This window comes from Pelophylax lessonae (assembly GCF_965119305.1).
Source record: "Pelophylax lessonae genome assembly, chromosome: 10".
In the NCBI taxonomy this organism is placed as follows: domain Eukaryota; kingdom Metazoa; phylum Chordata; class Amphibia; order Anura; family Ranidae; genus Pelophylax; species Pelophylax lessonae.
In genome coordinates this window covers 56,942,980-56,965,493 of record NC_138777.1, presented here as the reverse complement: position 1 = coordinate 56,965,493, position 22,514 = coordinate 56,942,980, and the positions used below count along the sequence as shown (strand labels likewise).

General features: G+C 41.9%; 1 protein-coding gene across 1 annotated transcript in view; it reads left to right on the top strand.

Annotated features, from left to right (window-relative positions):
• Positions 1-22,514, top strand: part of ELP4 (elongator acetyltransferase complex subunit 4) — a gene marked incomplete at its 5' end in the record, with an annotated part of 557,453 nt that overhangs the window by 391,687 nt on the left and 143,252 nt on the right. Inside the window, one exon of the mRNA XM_082270757.1 lies at positions 7,433-7,539. Coding sequence (XP_082126883.1) covers positions 7,433-7,539 — 107 coding nt within the window. The remainder of the gene's footprint in view (positions 1-7,432; positions 7,540-22,514) is intronic.

Genomic DNA, 22,514 nt, shown 5'->3' with positions numbered 1-22,514 from the left:
AGCGACAATTTTGCAAAAATAACAATATTTTTCAAATTTTTTATATGAAATTCCCAAAAAGAAAAATGTAAAAATCAAAATTTTTTAACATTTTAGTCCAATTTGTTTTCTGCTACATATGTTTGGTAAAAAAAAAAAATCGCAATAAGCGTATTTTGATTGGTTTGCGCAAAAGTTATTGCGTTTACTAACTAAGGGAAAGATTTTTGTCATTTTTGGTGTTTTTTTTTAACAAATAATGGTGGCGATCTGCAATTTTGTTTGCGGGACTGCGACATTGCGGCGGACAGATCGGACCCTTGACTGACACTTTTGGGGGTACCAGTGACATTATTACAGTAATCAGTGCGATACATATGCACTGTTACTGTAAAAATGGCACTGGCAGGGAAGGGGTTAACTTTGTTGGTGATGCAGGGCTTAAGTGTGTCCCTCAGGGCGTGCTTCTAACTGTTATGGGATGTGGCTGTTTGTGTAACTACAGAGATATACAATCCTACATAGCAGGACCGTATGATCTCTGCACTTACACAAGGGAGAATGACAGGCGGCTTTGTTTACATTAGCCGCCTGCCTTTCTCCCTCTGTAACGGACGATCGTGAGTGACTGGCGGACATCGGGTCCGCCGGTCACACGCGCGGGGATAACAGTGAGTGAGCGGGGGCGGAAGCGTGCCTCCGGCGGCGCGCGCTCGCCCCCTATTGGCTCGCAGGCGAGTGACGTACCCCTACGTCACTTTGCCTGCACGGGGCTGACCGCCGCAGTATATGTACTTGCGGCGGTCCACAAGTGGTTAAATAGATGTAAATGCCACAGATTATAAATGTGTGTATGTATGTATGTATGTATGTATATATATATATATATATATATATATATATATATACCTACATACAGTGTGTGTGTATATATATAAATTGGTATCAACCTTCTACTGCAGTCTTCCCTGTGGTCCCCTCTTTTGTAATCTGCCTAAACTCCTAAGCCCGAGCCTGACTGGCAATCTTCCCTTCTTAGACCTTTTCCTGTGCAGGGTTTTGTTGGGAAGATAATTGGATTTTAGGCACTTTTTTGAAGTATTATCAAAAACAATTAATTATGTTTTCTTAAATATGTTAAGTTGTACTTTAACCTTCAAAATACAAATGACACAAAAACAGAGCTGACCCTTTTGTGTTGATTAGTATTATCTCCTAGAGTTCTGCTCCCTCAAAAACATAAAGGGGTTGGGTATCGGGGGATCCTCTGACAAATATGTAGAGGCACTCCAGAGTGCTTTTATTGGCTGGCTCATCAACCCACTGTGCATTCATTCCTCAAACAAAATACAATATGGCTACCAGCGAGGCCTTTATACTGTGTCCTGTGGAAGCTGCAGAAATTTGACTCTATGCCAATCTCCAGATTTGGCATTGCCGGTCCAGTTAATGTGTGAAAGTAAATAAATGAAAGCTCATGCTGAATGAAGAGAGGAGGGGGTGGAAGACTTAAAAGTCAAGACAGATTGGGTTTTTTCAGGGATTCAGCCACCCCTTCACTTTATATTTCTGTATTTGCCAGTAAACTGAGAATGCCTATGTCAAATTAACCCTTATCGTGCATGTAGATATTTTAAAATCAAATTGCAGTTGAGGTAGAAAATTAAATTAAAGGAAGCTTTGCAATATTTTTTGATGAATCGGTGGTGCTCTAGATAAACAAAGACAAGGGGAAAGACAAAATAATGGAGGATTAAAAGCCACTAGAGACATTGTTCTTATGGTAGTATTCAGTTGAACGTATAGGAAAAGTAAGTCAAAAAGTGAAGTAAGCTTATATTCACATTCATAAGGTTGCTGGATACTTGTCCTAGGGTCAGGGGTCACCTGTGGAGAATATGACTGTCTCAACGCAGAGTGTGGATGGTTGCACTTAATGCTCGTCTGGGTTTTCCAGAAATTATTGCACCACGCTAGGTTGCAATCAGATCCGGTGAACAATGGTTGATACTAGAATAAGGCCCCAAAATGGAACCAGTGTGTAGTCAGCAGAGGCGCCCATTAAAAAAAAAGGTGCTTCCAAGTGGATTCTTCTAGAAGGTTGGTATTTATTGATCTCTGGACTGAAGGAATGCACACAGATCCCAAGGATTTAAGTGTTCTGTACACCTTTTCCTGATGAAGTGGCCACTAAAAAGCAGAGAACGCATTGATGGTTTTTTAACCTGTTTTCATGCACAATAAATACAAACCTTCCTGAAGAATCAACTTGGAAGAACCTTTTTATTGGTTGGGTGTCTTTGCTGACCACACACTGGTTCTATTTTGTAAAGCCCAATTTTTTTTTTTTTTTTGTATAGAGTAGAGAGCGGTTATAACCCCTATGGGGTTATTTTTTTCTGTGTGTTTCCCCGATGGAGAGTTTTCCCTTCACTTTCCTTCTTGGCTAAGCAACAGAAAGTGAGGGCAATTCCCCTCTTTAACAATTGTCACCAGTTTTACCTTTGCTTCCTATCTCGGTGACAGAGGTCTTAACCGTTCTCTTCTCTGAAAAGTTTTGCCTTGAAATTCACTTTTAAATTAATACCTGCGTGTACTCTTTGCCATAAAGTGTATCTAGGTAAAAGGTTTAATGCAGTTGTCCTGTAGTAATATAGGGTTTGGAAGAAAAAAACCACAGGACTCGCCAGGGGTCCATAAAAGTACCATTTCTGGAAGTGTAGGATTCTGCAGGCTCTTCAGTGATGGTTTCTCTTCAGTACTACAGAGACAGCAGCAGAAGAGGTAAGTTTTCAATGTCTTTTTTGCAGGCATCATTTGTTTGTAAAATGTTATTTTAGCAACAGAGTCGGGTTAGGACATCCCCAAAACCAACCCTTAAAGTGGTTGTAAACCTTAGATATGAAGTATGATCAAAGTATTTCCCTCTCTAGTGTGCCCTTATCTCAATTAAGAGCACCAAGTGTAATTTCTGTCTGCTGCTTCTTTTTTCTTCTATCAGCATGAATCACTTCTGGCAAGTTTTCCTGACACCAAGAGAGAAAAAGGTGACGGGGTGGAACCCTTCAGCTAATTGACAGCCTCAGTTCTGTTGTGTAGAGAAGGGTGTGTCACTTCCCTCCAATTGGTTCTCCTAACTGAGATGTAGAAAAGAGAAGACTGCAGATAAACAGCTACAATTCATGTAGGAGGTTTTGTTTCATCTCTGTGTATCACCTGAGCCCAGTCACTTCACTGGGTATACAACCACAAAGGTTTACAACCACTTTAAATCTATCCTTTGTCCCAATTATAATATAAGAGGGCAATTGTGACAAAAAGAACACTTCAGTGCCAATAATAAGCATCTGTATCAAACATTTGTTTACAAATCTTTAATTTTTACAGGACATTTTTTTTTTTTTTTTTGCTGAAAGAGGCTATTGATCAGTCCAAGTTGGACATTGTGCTGCTTATCTGATTGACCTGATGGGCAACCCAATGGCCAACTGAAAGAGTACACTAGACAGCTGACAACACTACTGCTAACTGTGAAGCAGTGGTTTAGGTAAGACATTTTTTCAACAATGGCTAGCCTGTGCACCTCGTCCAATTACAGAATGCTTTGCATTTATTCAGAAAATGCAAAGTGTTCTCTGAATGGCACCGTGCCCTTTGTATTCACTATGCTGCAGGGCAACCACCTGGCACTGGACACAGAGGCTAGTGGTGATCACTGTAGTAGCAGTGCTTGCTACAATGATTTCCAGTTCCCACAGCGATCCCACATGTATGGCACATACACACTTACATTGGTTCTAGTTGGACCTAAACTTCAGCTTTAAGATATACTAAATGAACATTCCAACTTGACCGCTGCATTGTTTGCTGGCAAGTATTAGCAGTTGCCAATTTATTTTACTTGATGCATGGAATTGTTTTTTTTTTTTTTTAAAGTATTCAGATTCATAGCACACTTAACCACTTGCCGTCTGAGTACCGTAGTACTACTGCGGCAAAGTGGCTCGTTATCGTCTGACGACGTAGTACTACGTCATCAGACACTCCCCTTTCTTGGCTCCGGAGGCTCGCTCCCGCTGTATTCGCCGCTGCTCTTCCCCGATCGTCGGGGATCTAGTGTGGAGATCCGCCCGCTTGTGTAAACACAAGCGGGCGGATCTCCTAAGTGACAGGCAGGGTCAGATTGCAGGGTTCAGCATAGCTGAACCCTGGATCTGTCCTTGTGTCACACAGTCACCTCCCCCCACACACGTCAGTAAGCACCAGGCATACATTAACCCCTCCCTCTCCAATAAAATTAACCCCTTCCCTGCCAGGGTCATTTTTACAGTAACAGTGCATATATATAGCACTGATTACTGCAGTAATGTCACTGGTACCCCCAAAAGTGTCAAAAATGTCAGTCAAGGGTCCGATCTGTCCGCCGCAATGTCGCAGTCCCGCAAAAAAATCGCAGATCGCCGCCATTACGCGTTAAAAAAAACCCACCAAAAATGACAGAAATCTTTCCCTTTGTTAATAAACGCAATAACTTTTGCGCAAACCAATCAAAATACGCTTATTGTGAATTTTTTTACCAAACATATGTAGCAGAAAACAAATTGGCCAAAAATGTAAAAAAAAAATTGATTTTTACATTTTTTTGGGGGGAATTTCATATAAAAAAATGTGAAAAATATTGTTGTTTTTTCAAAATTTACGCTCTTTTTTTGTTTATAGCGCAAAAAGTAAAAATCGTACAGTTGATCAAATACCACCAAAAGAAAGCTCTGTTTGTGGGAAAAAAAGGACGTAAATTTCGTTTGGGTATGGCGTCGAACGACCGCGCAATTGTCAGTTAAAGTTGCACAGCGCCGAATCGCAAAAAGTGGCCCAGACGTAAGACAGCAAAATCCTCTAGTGGTAAAGTGGTTAAAAGAGAAGGCCAAAGCTTTTTTGATCATACTTCTCTGGTGGGTCACAGGAATGCACTCACTTTTCCTCTCCTGTGACCCAGAGTAAGCTAATAGTAGGCTAATGTTCGCTATCTGTTAACATAGAAGAGCCATTCCAGGCCCTGAAAGGATTTTGACAATTTTGTCAGGATTGCTGAGAGCCAGAGCCAGCTGTGCCCGCCCGCCTCTCCCCTGTCCAACGCTCCAGTGAGTGCTGGATGAGAAGACCAAAAGCTGAGGGATCTGCAGTCTCAGGGCCAATATGGGACAGCTGCAGCTTCACACCGATGCTGCAGCATGGAGGGGAGTATGTGTGCTTGTTGTTTGAAATTCCATACTTCTCCTTTAATTTGAGCCATGCTTGGTTCCTTCCATGGTGTACTGTGAGCTATAAATTAGCAACAATTTTTTTACCTTCTATTCTTCAGCTGTACATCTCGCCATTCAAATAGAATGGCGTTCATAAAGTGTCTTTTCTAAATGGGCAGATTGCCGTACCTGTTCTGTCCTGAAGCTGCGCTGTAGAAGATCTCAGTTTAGCACAGGAAGAATGGACCTCGCTATCTTGGTGTATGGAGGGATGTCTCAGTTCATGGGGTTATTTTAGAATCAAACTTGGAAAACCCATTTAGGATTTTTTTTAAATAACTAGTAAATATTTTGCAAGTGCGTTTTAATCTGCTAAATATCTAAAAATGTACATTTTAATAGTACTTATGCATGCTGGATAGTTAAATTGTTAAATGAGAGAATAACTTGAGGGTTAACTTGTGTCCACCGTGAATGCTGAAAGGCATGAATGGCAAACGGTTCCAATTCAGGGCGGCGCTCGCAGTTTGCATAAATTACTGCTTTTATTATGGTTACAAATACTGTAGTCCCATGGTAACCTTGGTGAAGCTCAAATTCTCCTCTATACTCTGGCTACAGGCACAGAAATGGGTCATTTTTGTAGACTTAGGCAGCCAGTTGAATTTTAATAAAACATCTTTTTTTTTTTTTACTTTAATTTGCATTTAACTTTACTGAAACCATAGTTAGTTCAGTTACACCTACAAGTGTGCTATATATTGTATGCTAAATTAATACTTGTCTGGCTCATGTTTCTTAAATGTACACCTGCCCCTATTTTAATCCTGAAACCTTTTCCCTCATTATTTTCTTTGTTTTTCTTTTTTTTAACTGCTTTTATAAAATTCCTTATGTTTTGTGTTTTGTATTGTTAGTTTTTGTTGTTTTTCTTGGTCACCTTTTGGCTTTCCGGTTCAAGTATTCCATGAATATTAAAATTTGAAACTGTTACAGTTTGTTTAAAATTACCCTTTCTTTATTAACAGCTTTAAAATTCATGCCAGTATTTTTCTTTGTTAAAAATGAAAACTCCTTCCACCACAGCTTGCATCATTTAGGTATTATTTCCATAAGTTAGAAATTTTTCTTGTCATGAGTTTGAATTTTAGATTTAACCATCAAGCCAAAATATTCATTATTTTAAGGTTTAAACACATAAAAACAACAATGAAAGCAAATAATATTTTTTAAACTAAAGCACTTTCAAAATATACATGGTCAGAATTGGATCTCAATAATTAAATTTGATATTTAAGTTCTTTAATGTGATTTTTCTTTTTTAAATGTCCACACTAGTATAATTAAATGCCCAATATACGTTGTATAGAAGTTGTTTCTTCCTCAAAACAGGACGGCTTCAGCCGTTTTGCAGTTATCAGCCGTGGAAAATTACCCCTGGGTTGTTTAAGAAATTATTTTCGGCAGCACAAAAAGCCATCCAGCGTCCTTGTCAGAAAGGATCAGCATAAATTTCCGCTGACAGAATGCCAGGCTGGCAGTCTACCTATGGCATTTGAAACCCTGTATACAAGAACAGAACACTGACACACACTTCTTTCCTGTTGAAAAAAAAAAAATTAAAGAAAGAAAGAAGATTTTGGTCCCCCGTCCTTCCGACCGTTTAAGTTTCTAAAAATATCAATTTCTCACACCAGAAACAAGCTTAGCAACAAGGTGTAAAATTAAATAGCCTTCATTAGAATTGCACTGGCTATCAGTAACCCATAAATCGCGTTGTGTTGGCTGCTTATTGGTGCAGCTAATAAAATAAAGCTCAGTCCAAGAGAGCCGTAGGCAGCTTGCAAGGCGATAGCGGGATTTGCTTACTGTAAATACAAGAAGAAAATCGCACACAAATCTGCCGTGGCTTTGACAAGTATTAAGATCCCTCTTTACATCTGTACCAAAGTGCAATTAGCTTTCCGTGCACTAGGACTGCTCTATCTTATTCTGCTTCATTACTTGAGCATAATCACCCAGCTTGCTTGAGTGGTCGCACAAGCAAGCTTGAGTCTAAATAGATAAAAGGGAGTGAATGTGTTCAAATATACGAAGACTGCCTTTTAAGTCTTTAATTTATTCATCTCCAAGACAGATTTTTTTTTTCTAATGTTGTTTCTCCTTTTTTTTTGTCTCCCCCCCCAATCTTATTTTCTGTTCCCCTGCAGGTTTGCTGTATGTCCACAAGATTCCTCGACTTAATAGTTTGATTTGTGATGAAACAGACACCAAAGATCTGGCTTTTAAGTTAAAGAGAAAGCTTTTCTCTATTGAGGTAAGATTTTAAGCTGATTTTGGTGGGAGTTGGCCCAAAATATGGATAATAGTTCAAAATTCTTTGTGAATTTGCAACGTTAATAACAGCAATGCAGATATTAAGCAGCGTATGATGACCTTTTTGAAAATAAATGTCAGGGATCTTTATTTAGTGGGGGCGGTATTCATGAACATTAAAGTTTTATCAAACCATGGCAAAGATCTCTAGTATTTTGCATGAATTCTACAGGCGTTTCCAAGGTTTTCATACATGCTTTGTAAGAATATTTAAATAAGCACCTACCCTACCTCTTATTTTTGATAGAGAATTATTGTGGATATTAGCCATATCATATGCTTTGTATTTTATTACTCTCTGGAAGTGCTGGGTAAAAAGGGAAAATTTAAATGCTTGACAGTGATATCACAGCTCCCCCCCCCCTTTTTTTTTTCACCCACCTCCCTGCCCCCCCCCTTTTCCCCAGTCCCCCCTTTTCTTTTGATATTCATGGAGAGAGTTTACAGGTCATCTATCTTGGCTTTCTGTGTTGGTGTGTTGTTTCTCTTTCTTGATAAAGTTACCTACTTTTTATACTTCCACTGAAATATACAGTAGCTTACTACATGTTAAAACGTTGACAAATGCAAAAACCTAAAATTATTAAAGGTGAGGGCATTTTTTGGCACATATAAGTGTTTAGTAGTGCGTTTCACCACAAAAGGCAGCATGCTTTGGATGATAAAGCAGCCCTTGCCTCCTATACATACCTGTGGTCTGAAGTCTGGTCACAGGTCCTCTGTCTTCAGTGTTGGGTGGGTCCTGAATACTACTGAAGACAGTACAACGTAATGAGGTAACCCCATTCTCTGCAGAATTCTCCTATGAGCCCAGTGGGGGTGGGTCCTTGACAACCTGGGTAGGGATCGACCAATATAGTTTTTTCAGGGCCAGCACCAGATTTCAGGCTGATAGCCGATATTAGGTGCCGATATTCTGTACATTTACGATTTTATTTTTACACTGTCCTTTTAATTTGTTTTTTATCATTTTTATTGCTGTCACAAGGAATGTAAACATCCCTTGTGATAGTAATAGGCAGTGACATGTACTCTTTATGAAGGGATCTGGGGTCTGTAAGACCCCAAACCCCTCCTCTGTACATAAAAGAATTCAAAACACCAAGTTTGGCTGTTTTGAATACTGTCATTTTTTTAAAATCTGGCGCCTTTAAGGTTCCAGTAATCGGAAGTGATGTCATGACATTGCTTCCGGTTTATTACATAGGAAACCGGATCAGAGCCAATTCTGGCTTTGTTCGGGTTTTCGGCCAGCCGGCAGTGGACCCGGGTGGTGCGGCAGAAGGTGGCAGAAAGGGGGGGGGCAGTCCCCTCCTGCTGCTTGTAATACCAGCAAGGCAGGTGATTAGCCGCATTGGTTGTTATTACAAGAAAGCTGACCGTCAGCTCTAAAAATCGGTACCGGGATGATGCCTGTAGCCCTGGGCTCACAATAAAGTGGTTTGAATGATGACGGATGTCATTCAACCAGGAAGGACTGTTGTTGGATCACAGAATGGTGAGTAGTTGAGCGACAGTGCTAGAGGTAGGGTAGGTATTTCAGCCACAGCTTCATTTATAGTTTTAAAAATCATAAGAAATTTATTTTTTTAACTATAAACTTATAAACTGGAATTTAGGTATTACCATGCCCAGCTAGACACTCTAAATGCTTCCAGCAGATACCTGTGAGTATTGCATTATTCATTTACTATAAAAACTTGTGTTACTTATGCTTAATGGGCCATTGAAGCTTATTCTAAACACCTGGCTTTAATGTCTCTGAGTATCTTACAAATACAAATCATCCTACCTGGAACAAGCTTGATAAATATTGTGTGTTCACACAGGAGCTTGATGGTGTGTGTACACTGTGCTCTACTTGTAGGAGGCCTGCTGGAGTAGCAATGTAAAGCATGGCCCGGACATTGCATCTACATGCCGCAGAGCCATTATTACCATGAGTTTGGTTAACAGTTTTTTGTTTTTCAGTTTATTTTCAGGGATTTTTTTGGATTGACAGTGGTCCCAGCTTTCTGCTTTGCAAGTAAGCAGAAAGGGATTTGGAATAATAAGAAAGAAGACATGCCCAATGTACAAAAGAATGCAATTTCGATGGTAAATTAGGAGGAGTTTATTAAGAATAGCAACAAGTATCTCAAGCCAACACGTTAAGGGAGAAAAAGGCTCTCCCCTCTTCAGGCCTGTTGCTGCACTTCCTAAATGGAAATGATTTCCACACCGGTTATATACAGTATATGTGAAGTTTCAAAGGTAAAACTGACAAAGTGACAGCTGAAGTTCCAGGGGCAGCCTCTTAATTTACCATCAAGCTTGCATTCTTTTTGACATCAGGTGCGCCTTCTTTCCTAATATTCCAAGTCTGTATGTGGAAATGACCTTAAGGCAGTACCAGAAAGGCAGCAGCCCAAGCCCTAAGAGGGTTCACCGCCAGTATCCACTATTGGGCATGACCTACTGGAGGGACATCTCCTTACTCACCCACACAATTAACCACAACCAGTGACTGATACAGTCAGTCCAGCTCGGTCTTCAACAAAAACAAAGTAAGCAGAGAGGGTCTGAGAAGGGACAGGTCACCATTCTTTTATGACATTAAAGAGTTGATTTACTAAAACTGGAAAGTGCAAAATCTGGTGCAGCTCTCCATAGAAACCAATCAGCTTCCAGGTTTTCTTTGTCAAATCTGAAGTTAGAAGCTGATTTGTCAAAGCTGAAGTTAGAAGCTGATTGGCTACCATGTAGACCTGCACCAGATTGTGCACTGTCCAGTTTTAGTAAATATACCCCCAAGTGTTCTATTATGGTGGTCCGTTGAGATTCCAATAACATGCCATGCAATGCTACAGTCTTCAAGCCATAGCATTTTAGACCTACCATCAGAAGTGCGCAACTGTTCTTTTTTTTTTTTACAGGCAAACAGTACTAAAATGTTGTGTATATACTTTGGTTGTTGAGTGATTATAATATATGGCAAAGACACCCAGATGTTTATATTCCTTTTTGTTTTAAATTGAATAAAAAGTCTGTATGTGTAAAAGTAAAAACACAAAGCTTTACAAAACACTAACAGGTTCTTCTGCATGAGTGCACATACTTTTAATTATGCGCAATGTCTTAACTGTTTATCATATCCAGTTTCAGCAAACATAATGGCATTTGATACCTCAAATTAGAGAAAACACAATAACGTCTTAAAAGATGCGTTGAAACTAGGCCACAGACTTAATTCAATAACAGTCTATGTCTAATGATTAATTACTTGCTGTGCTTTGCAAGATGGGAACCCTCCTGCATTAAGTAGACGAAAGCCTTATATATATTTATGTTACTGGCAATTATCTTTTAATGAATACAAAAGAGAAAGAAACATTGGAATAGCATGGAGATAGGAAATAGGTAAACATGTTAAATTACTACAAATGAATATGGTGCTTCCATTTTAACATCAAAAACCTTTGGGTGACTCCTGAAATGCTATATTAAGCAATGAGCTTCTAATATGGTCCAGGACACATAAGGAGCAATTTATTAAAATTGGTGCACACAGAATCTGGTGCAGCTGTGCATAGTATTGAATCAGCTTATAATTTCAGCTTGTTCAATTAAACTTTGACAATAAAACCTGGAAGCTGATTGGTTGCTATGCACAGCTACTCAAGATTCTGTGTGCACCAGTTTTGGTACCTCTCCCCCACTGTAACTGCTTCCAAAAGTGGAATGTGCACTCCATTTATCCTGATTAGAGTGTCCTTTGCAGCAAATCAATTTAAAAGGGAAAGATTTGGCTACTATAAATGTACCACATCCATATTGTGTTTCTTTTTAAAAAAAAAAAGAACCTCCCCTGCTGCTGTGTTTGGACGAAATCATAGTGACAGCACTGGAACCAGAGAACACAATGGCCAATCATATATTTTCTTACCTGCACTGAAACAATAAATGCAATAATTTGATTGGCTGTCATACAAAAAGCAAATTTTCCATATATTTTGATAAAATAATAATAACTACACTGTATCCAAATTAATTTTAGATTTTTTTTTTTTGAAACAGCTTTTTTTGATGGTGATAAATTACCAAAGTTTTTTATTTCTTGCCATACTGTATAAAAGATAAAAAACCAAAAATTTTGAAAAAGAAACCGTTTCCCTTAGTGTCTGTTAAAACTTTGCAAATAAATGATTTTTCTTCATAAATTTGTCAAAATGAAAAGTTGTAGTTTTAACAAATTATTTTATACACAGCATAGCAAGTTACTGAAAGTTACATTCTTTTACTCCTTCCAAGTAGGTATCTACCACATGCGTGCCTAGATGCTTAGAATGGGCCCAAAAACTAAGGAACAACGTCGGGCTTTCAAGGGGCATCAGTTTCACATCAGATGTCTTGACTGCCTAACACATTTTTTGAGGCCCTGGTGTGCCAGAGCAGAAGAAACACCCACAAAATGACCACATTGTGTAAAATTCACCCTCCAATGTATTTACTAAGAGACATGATGAGTGTTTGAAAATTAAAATTTTTTCACAAGTTTTTGGAAAATGATGAAAGAAAATGAGAATGAGCATCACAAAACACATTCTGCTACTCCTCTTGAGTATGGGGATACCACATACAGTATGTTACATAGTTACATAGTTAGTGAGGTTGAAAAAAGACATCAGTCCATCCAGTTCAACCTATGATGTGTGTGTGTTTGCTTTTAACTGTACATTGTGTACCCCTGTATGTTGTGGTCTCCAAGGTGCCCATCTAATAGTTTTTTGAAACTATCAATGCTCCCAGCTGATACGACTATTTGTGGAAGAGAATTCCACATCCTTACCGCTCTTACAGTGAAGAACCCCTTACGCATTTTAAGGTTAAACCGCCTTTCCTCTAGTTTTAGTGAATGGCCACGTGTCTTATTGTATCTCCTCTCTCTGAATAGTTTGTTCCTTATGCTAGGGTCTCCTAATGTGAGATTTTTTATCCCATAGAGGAGCTCAAAATCCAAGGACCACCTTTTGACTTTCAAGGGATATAATCTCCCTATCACATTTGTGATGTCCCTGGAGTGCTAGGACAGTTGAAACACCCACAAAATGAACAAGTTTTGTAAATCAGACCCTGCAAGGTAATTTTTAGAAGGCAAAAGGAGTGTTTTGAAGATTTTTTTTTTTCCACACGTTTTTGGTAAAAGTGGAAGTAGAATGAAAATGTATTTTCTCTTTCGTTCATTGACAGACACAGCTCCTTATCTTCTTGACAGTTGGGTTATGCTGCCCCCTACAGGAGTAGGACACTAAGCAGGAACAAAACTTGACTATGCCTTTGGGGCAGTACCAGGGAGTATACTTTCACTCTCAGCTATAGGCATTCAGTTTTTTCTGCCTAGTCAGGAGTAAGGACCTAGTTCCTTGGGATTTCTGGTCCTGGCATTTTTTTTCCTTTTAATTGGATTTTTTCCTATCTTTGTTATTTTGTTCCTGTGAGAATCTACTATCAACTGCCAGACTGGGCGACGGACTGGATAATACAGATCCAGAGGGTCCTCCCAGTCTGGCCAGCGAGCGCGCGCAGACCTCAGCTCGCGCTAGGTCGGCCGCAACATAGCTCCACTGGACGGGGTCTGGCCTGCGAGTTAAACGTCTCCCGAGGGCACATTCGACCTGGCCTCGGCCTGAGTCGCATCGTTCCTCCTGGCCGACAGCCACCAAAATTCAGATGGAGCGGTGGTCTGTCAGGAGCGATGCCCGCCCTGTTCCTGGTATGGTAGAACTGGACGATCTGGGTCTGACTCTGGACTCGTCCTAAGCCAGAGTTTTTCTTCCTCTGGAAAAACTCTATCGGCTTCTGTTGTCCAGCAGACGGTCATCTCTCCAGGCTTGCATGCGGGTGCTGGGCCTGATGGTGTCTACCTTCCAGGTGGTTCCATTTTCACATTTCCACGTGAGATCTCTGCAAAAAGAGATTCTGGTGAAATGGGTGAAGAATCCAGTCTCTAGAGGTGGTTTAGTTCTCCAGCACTTAGACAGGGAAAATTCTTTCTCCCCCTGTACTGGACAGTTGTCACCATGAATACCAGTCTGTCCGGGTGGGGAGCTGTCCTCGGAACAGATTGTGCTCAGGGGGTCTGGACTCTGGAAGCCCAGTGGAGCCCCTCTTCATCCCCTGGTGCTGACTCTTTGATTATTTCATTTCCTGATCAGCGCTCGTGCAGTGCAGATTCTCCCGGTGGCCGCAGTGCCTGGTTTCTGTGGGATGGTGAGTGTAGTGGGGTCTTCTCCCTCTCTGCTTAGGATCGCTTGGTGCTTTGTTCCTGGAGACGGGGTGGTGCTGCGAGTGCGGTGGGGGGTTGTCTCTTAGCAGTGTGTTACATTTTTTTTTTGTGGAGTCCCCTTCCTCCTGGTGACTCATGAAGTCTTTAGAGCACATCTCCCCGCCTGATCCCCTCTCTGGGGCAGCAGGGCCCTTGGGTCCCATCTATCCATCGATGACTGTTCTACTGGTAATGGACCCTCTGGTTTCCAGATTAAACAAAGCAACCATGATTCTGGTTTAAGAATCCCCGACCTTTAAGGACCCGGCTGACAGGAAGGCGGAGGCTGTGGCCCACAATTTGTACACCCTGGCTGGTTCGGCACTGAGGCCTATTTTCACCATTGCCCTGGTGTCACAAACTCTGACCGAGTGGGCTAAGCTTTAACGCTATGTAGCTCCCCCATGCCTTTGCTGAGCTGGCGGACCAGCTGGTCCAGGGGCTGCAGTTTATCTGTGATGCCTCTTTGAATGCCGCTCTTCTAGTTGCTCGGCTCTCTGTTTCAGCAGTGGTCCTTCTGCGTGTCTTTTGGCTCAAATGCTGGTCGGCCGACCAGACTTCTAAAAAGGCCTTGACTGATCTTTCTTTTCAAGGAGATCGCGTGTTTGGTGGATGACATTAAAGGTCTAACAGGGGGGAAGAGTTCCTTTCTTCCACAGGCTGCTAAGGGCAAGGATCCTCGTAGTAGGCGTGGGCCCCTCTTCTCGGCTCATAAGAAGTTGTTTGACAAGGGATCGGAGCCCTTCTGGGCCTCCTCTGGAGGGTCCAAGCGAACTTCATCTGGCAAGTCAAGTGTGGGCTTCTCCAGACCCACGAACAAGCGGTTTCGTTTGCACAGTTTCATATGAGGTCCCTGCATGGGAGATTCTGGCCAAATGGAACAAGAATCAGTCTGTGGATAACCCTACCCAGCTGAGCCAGGGAACAAAAGAGTCCCTGATATAGTGGCTTCGTTCTTCAGCGCTTTTGCTGGGCAAATCCTTCCTCCCCTATAATGGACAGTGGTCACCATGGATGCCAGGTTATCCGGTTGGGGTGGCGTCCTCTGCAAATATTCTGCTCAGGGGATCTGGACACTGGAACAGTCCAGACTACCGATCAATATCTTGGCACTCCGAGCGATCAGACTGTGCCTGGAACATTGGACAGATCGTCTTCAGGGATGTCCAGTGCGTATTCAATCGAACAATGTCATGGCCGGGGCTTATGTCAGTCACCAGGGAGGGGGGCACAAAAAGTGTCCTGGCGGCTCTAGAGGTAGCCAGCATTCTAAGGTGGGCAGAACAGTTTGTTTCAGCCCTTTCCGCTGTAAACATCCCGTGATGGAAAACTGGCAGGCGGATTACTTCAGTCGGCAGGTGTTGGACCAAGGGGAGTGGTCCTTTCATCCGGAGGTGTTTCATCAGTTGTGTCTCCGGTGGGGCATCCGTGAGGTGGATCTGTTGACTTCCCGGCTCAACAGAAAGGTGCAGAGGTTTGTGGCTTGGTCATGGTATCCTCTGGCGGACACCACAGATGGGTTGATGGCACCGTGGGATCAGTGATCAGTATCGTCTGATTTGCGCCTTCCCTCCTCTCCAACTTCTGCAAAGACTTTTACGCAGGATTAAGGCAGAAGGGATTCCAGTCATCTTAGTGGCCCCGGACTGGCCTCGCCAGGCTTTGTACGCTGATCTGGTGCAGCTGGTCGCCGACTTTGAAGCTTTCTCTCAGGGATGATCTGCTGTCCCAAGGACCAATCTTCCATCCTGCTTTACAGTCGTGAGTTGTTGTTTCCAACGCTGTTAAAAGTTAGGAAACCTTCTTTTAGGAAGATCTACTGTCGTACGTGGAAGACGTACATCGCGTGGTGTGGGTCTCTTGGGGTTCATCCTCGCTCTTGTTCGGTGGCTCAGATCTTGACCTTCCTTCAACGGGGGGGGGGGGTGTTGAGCAGAAACTGCCCTTGAGTACTATCAAGAGTCAGCTGTTGGCCCCAGCGGTCTTATTTCAATGGCCCTACTCCCTGGTGCATGCTTTTCTTTAGGGAGTTAGGCACTTGACTCCTCCAGTGCGGACTCTGTTGCTGCCTTGGGACCTCGATTTGGTGCTCTCAGTCCTTCAGAAGCCTCTTTTTGAGAATCTTCGGGAGATTCCCCTGCTTACGTTGTCCCCGAAGGTGGTCTTTTTAGTGACTTTCACAGGGTGTCAGAATTAGCAGCGTTATCCTGTCGGTTACCTTACTGGTGGTTCACAGTGATAAGGTGGTTCTTCGCCCCTGTCCGTCATTCCTTCCTCAGGTTGTCTCTGATTTTTTTTTTTTTAATGAAGACATTGTGTTGCCTTCTCTGTGTTCCAGGCCAACACATCCAAAGGAAATTGTTTTGGATGCCTTGGATGTGGTCCGGGCAATTAGGGTGTACCTTGCAGCTACGGAGTCTTTTAGGAAGTCAGACTCACTATTTGTGCTTACATATGGGCCTCGGAAAATGTTGTCCGTTTCCTCTGCAACCATTTCCAGATGGATCAGACAGACAATGGTTCAGGTCTATTCCATCCAGGGTTAGGTTCCTCCTTTCCCTGTCAAGGCGCATTCTACTCGGGCGCTCAGTACCTCCTAGGATTGACGCAGGTATGCAAGGCGGCCTCCTGGTCGTCAGTGCACACTTTCACAAAGATCTATAAAGTGAATGTGTTGGTATCTGCAGATGCTTCCTTTCGCCACAAGTTTTTGCAGGCCGCTGTTTAGAGGATCTGGTCCCCTTTGAGGGTGTATTGTGTTTTTCAGGCGAGCTCCAGTTGTTTTGGTTGAGCTTCTGTTTACCTGGTTGGCTATAGTTAGCCTTGGGAATTTCTTTGTCGCTGTCCCCACCCCTCATGTTTAACACTGCTTTGGGACGTCCCAACGGTTAAGAAGATCAGGAGCTGTGTCCGTCAATGAACGAAAGAGAAAATTGGATTTTTGACTTTCCTTAAAATCCATTTATCGGATGTTCATTAACGGACACGGCACCCACCTCTCTGTGGAGTTGTAATTCTTCTGACACTGCTTGTAACAAAACTGAGTACCTATAGCAGAGAGAGGGAGTATGCCCCCTGGTACTGCCCATAGGCGTAACCAGACTTTTTTTTCTGCCTAGTGTCCTACTCCTGTAGGGGGCAGTATAACCCAATGGGTAAGAAGATAAGGAGCTGTGTCCATCAATGAACATCAAAAAAATGGATTTTAGGGTAAGTCAAAAATCTTTTTTTTTTTTTACACAGAGACACAGAGTTGTAACTTAATACACAATTTCTAACATGCAGTATGGGCATACTTAGAAGTACACCGCAGTGTATGGGGAAACCACATGTGAGACCTTTTGGACTTATTATGTACTTGACATTGCATCTTGTGTATCACAACTATTTAACCAATATTTTATCAAAAACAGTGTACTGTAATGCTCACCTCTTTACAAGGTATCAGGGATTATAGCTTAATGTAGATTCACCTATAGCAATCCCCTTTCTAATAAGCTATGTAGGCCTAACATACTGGTACTTGGATGCCCTTTAGGAATTCTACACAATGCTGGATTCACTGGTCAGGACGTAGAGGAAACTGAACAAAGGGTGAACTAAATAGTACCTGTAGTTCCAGGAGTGCAGTTTTCCACAGGATGGCAGAGACTTGTGTCTCGCAGGAATATGGATAGTGAGCTATGCATGAGGGTCAGTTCAGGCAGCCGGCAGAGATGTCATCAGCCAACAGGCCAGGGTCAGTTGAAACCTCAGGCAGAGACATGGTTAGTATGCAGGCAAAGGATCAGGCCAGGCGGCAGGCTGAAATGTGGTCAGTAAACAGGTCAGTGTCAGTTCAGGCAGAGGGGCACTGCACTGGTGTGATAGTATCAAAACACTGTTGCTGGCTTGCACTGGTGAAACTGCCACTGGTGTGGCTAGCGATCAGGGACCCTGTTTGCTTTAGCACTGGTGTGGCAGCATCAGGAACACTGGTATGGTGACACTGGCACTTGTGTGGCTAGTGATCAGAAACAATGTTGCTGGTTAATACTGGACTGGTGACACTGTTACTGGTATGCCTAGGGATCAGGGACACTGTCACTGGATTGCACTGGTCTGATGACAGTGTGTGAGAGGAAACAAAGTTGTGGCTACAAAATGCATCCTTTGTTTACATTTGTGATCACTGTGATTGGTCACAGCCATCATGTGGTACAGAGCCATCTTTATGTTGTCTCTGTACCCTGCTCTGCCATTTGCCATGGCCAATGGACAGGACAGACATTCTGCATGTGCTAGAGGACACGTGAGCACCGCAAAAGGAAGGCAATTTTAAAACAGCCCTCGCCTTCAGAAAACAGCTATCTAGCCATTTATGTCAATAGTGGAATGGCAGGTGGTTAAGTGGACCTTCCATCCTGTCTACATGAATTAAGTCCCAGCACGTCACAAGATAGAGCAACAGTATCATTCAAAATAAAACCATACATTTTATCTTTTCAGTCAATAAGCTCTGGTTAAGTGATTTTTTTCCTAGATGGAGATGACGCCTCTGTCTGCTGCAGACAGGAGGAAGCATTTCCTTACTTTTCTCTTACTCAGTGATTTTGCAACATGATAACTACGTACTGTGTTGCGTCAGACATTGTGAACACAGCCAAGAATTGTACATGGCCCAAGATATAAAACTAGCATCTCAGAAAGTAGATGCTGAGGCATGATGCCTGGACACAGGTGGTCATCATTTTGGAGAGAAAGCACATGAAAGCATTGTCAGGGCGAGTACTGTGATGCTGTGTATAGTCAATAAATGCCTGTAAGTGTTAGCATGCATGCAAGTAACATAGTAAAATATATCTGAAGACAAGTTCGTTTTAAGAAATAGAGTCATGGTATTACGAAAATCAATATTTAACAATCTGTAGCCACCAGTCAGGGACTCCCTCAATACAAACGGATTCAAAAATACTGGATGCTAGGAAATACTACATATAATTGCACTTTTCAGCACTGTTTTTTTTAATAAACTCCCAGCTGTCTGAAGAAATTATTATAATTAAAACAAAAAAAAAAAAAAAACTGTCATTTATGACCTCCTTCTGACTGATGGGTGAAGCCATGTTTTACATGGCAGACCTTTCAAAACGTACACCTATCTAGAGGGGGACTGGAAGACGGAGAGTATGTGTGCCCCAGATCATATATGTTGGCTGGTGGCCCTGAGTTCAGGCACTCCCCCATTCAGACTTCAGTGTGAACAAGACTGGTAGTAAGTGACAGCTGCTGTGCATTATATAGCTATCTGTTCCCTTTTCATACCTGCAATCACATCACCTGGCAGAGGAAAGCCTTCCAGAATTGACTTCCTTTGCAGCTTTGAGATGTCATGTGGCTGAATTCAGAGTGCTCCAAAGGAAGGCAAAGCTCTGAGCATTTAAAACTATAGGATGTGTTGTGCTTATTTGTTACTCCCTTCCTGCCCAGCCCTGGTCTCCCTCTAATAGATACCTGGGGGATGTGTAGGGAAGGTCTGCCTGATCACATGACCTCTGTGATAAGCTGTCATAGTGGTCACAGCACCAGAGCTGATTTTGCTGGCTCCTGATCATTAGGATAACCTGGGAGCTGCCTTTGACACCATGATCTCTGTGCTGGGAGCATGCAGTGAGCATGCTTTCAGCATCGAAACCTCTGCTGCCCATGGAAACATACAGTATGTGCGATTTGTGGGCTTTCGAGTCAATCGTCCTGGCTACAGCACATGTGCATTACATGGGTGGCATGAGGTTGAAGTGACCCTGTCACTTTAGGATCAGAAAAGCAAATAGCAATACCTGCAGAAAGAGGAGGCTCTAATCTTACTTTTTGGGTGACCAATGTTTTGAAACACTGCTGTAATTCTGCTCCCCAGCTGCATTATGTATATGACTGGCTGGATAGGTTGAGTACCTGTTTCCCCCATCACACACAGTGGTTCCTCCTGCCTACTTGTGCATCCTGTAGTGATATACAAACCAGCAAGAGATACCACTACATACATTGGGGGTAGCTGGAATAATTACATTTGTTGAGTACTTGCTGGGGAGCAGCATCATGGCGGCATTTCAAGACATGGGCTTTCAGAAGGGTAAGCATAGGGTCTTTCTATTTTTTTCTGCAGATATCTCTACTATTGGTTTGACCCTGTATTGATTGAAAAGCTGAATGATAATGATCATTTGTGATGATGGCATGGTATTTTATTTAGGGGATTCCATTTTGTTTTAATAGATTGGCTGCCACCTCATTTAGCTCATAAAGTAACTCATCCTTTTTCAAGTTATCCTGAAAGATCCTCCATTTTTTAGCATATGTGTGTAAAAAGTTGCATGAAGCACAAGAGAATCGGCCACATACATACTACAAACAGAAACATTTATAAGTACCGCCCTTCTAAAATAGAAGAACGTCTGGGTAATGGCGTATTTTAAATGGCAGGCCTCTAAGTGGTTTCCTCACCTAATGTTGGAAGCTCTTATGCTGTATCCTATGTGTGGTTTACAGATACAATTAGGCTTATTTAACTTCCAAAACATGTTCCACTACCCATTTAAACTGAAGTCATAAATAGCTTGTAAAACGACCACACAATAACATGCTAAATTAATTGTAAAAAATCAAAAAAAATCAAATTAATTGTAAAAAAATGTATTCCAATAGGTGATTTTTATAGTGCATTTTTAGAGTCCCAAAAGAATCTCATTAATTCAATTGTCATCTAGAACAGTCCACTCCCAAATCCAATCTAATAAAAAAAAACTCAGTGATATAATTTGTCAGCACCACAGACACTGTGGATTCTTAAGCCCCGTACACACGCACCGATTGTCGGCCGAACGATTGGCCGTCTTTTGTCCAGTGCTGTCGTGTTGGTTGAAAAGTGCTCAAGACTGCACACGAATTTTGTCGGCCAACAACAACCAACTTCAGAAGTGATGTCATGTGATGGTTAACTTTCCGTGTGTTTTTTCTTCTCTGAGCATGCCCAGTCTTGCTCATCTGGCTTTTGTCGGCCGAAATCTGTACTGACTGACGAACAATCGGCCGTTCTGGTGTTGGCCAACATAAATTTTATAGCATGCAGACCAGATTTTGTTCGGCCGAAAAGTTGCAGTCGGTTGTCGGAAGCATCATACTAACAAGCCGACAATCGGGCGATCGGACGTTGGCCGAATATTTACGGCCGACAATCGGTACGTGTGTACGGGCCTTTACCAAATATTGGACCTCAAGATCATAAGAGGTCAGACAGCGCTGATGGACTCTCACACAGAGGAGCAAGACAAAAATGTTGGCTGGCCATTCATCTAGTTAGGATGTCTTATCATAACACCATTTCATACTCTCAAAAAACTTTTCCTCTTGTCTCATTAGATTTTCACTTGTGCTTGAATCCCCACTATGTAGCAGCTTATGTTGGTTGTCTCTCCAGCCCAATTAAACTATTAGACTTATTTGCATGTGTCTTCAAGGAAACATTTCCTTGAATTCCCTATGTAGGCAGTATAAAAGACTACTTTCTAGACACGCTGCTTTCCTTGCTGCTGTGCAGACCCTCAATACTTTTTGAGCCACTGAGCTAGAATTTACTGTATGTACAGAAAGTTCAAGCTATCCATATGCAGAGAATGAGTGTGGCAGCCAGGCAGTTAGCATTTATAAGTAAAGGTCAGCAGTAGCAGGCTATACATTTCTCTTTTACTGTTTTCCTTGTCCTAATAGATGGAATCTCACATAAAATTCTCCATTAGCAAAAGTGGCATCTTCTGTGAGGTTTACAAATATAGTTAAGGCTTATGTTTTAAACAAAGCTGTCCAATAAGCCCTCCAAACCTCTTTCCCTAATCTCCTTTGAAGTTTGAATTTTAAGTAGGCCGCTTGTCTTTAGGCCATTAAAAAGAGAATTGCCACCAATAAATTAGCATATTTTAGGTCCTTGCCAAATGATGGTCTATCCAGGTTGGCATGACTTTGGTCTGTGGGATGTCACCCTTAAGTGACCATTGTGGCCCTTTTGTGACCTTGTACACTCTTCAGTCAGTTACATGCTAGTGACACTTAAGTGTCTGCTTTCACTTTCTTCACATTTGCAATTAGCTCTGTCCTAAAAAATCACAAGTAGGTGCTAACCATTGACACACTTAGTTTCCCTCCTGCCAACTAATGCTCAGTGGTGTGCTTAATTATCTTATATTATTGGGAGTAGTTAATTGTTAATCAGCCCGCTCCTCTTACAGGTCATCTGTATAGGTGCCTGAGATTCCAGGGCCCTTCTTTATGAACAACCATGTCAAAAGAAATGTCTCTTGTTTTGTGAGTCCCTCTTGTAATAGTTACTAGTTACAGCTAGTGTTAGATTTTGTTAAAAAAAAAAAAAGTAATGCTATGGCTTTTCAAAATATGTTGCATTGAACTTGAAACTCTGGTATTTAATGGCTGTGAAAAAAATATATACAGTGCTTTGCGAAAGTATTCGGCCCCCTTGAACTTTTCGAACTTTTGCCACATTTCAGGCTTCAAACATAAAGATATAAAACTGTAACTTTTTGTGAAGAATCAACAAAAAGTGGGACACAATCATGAAGTGG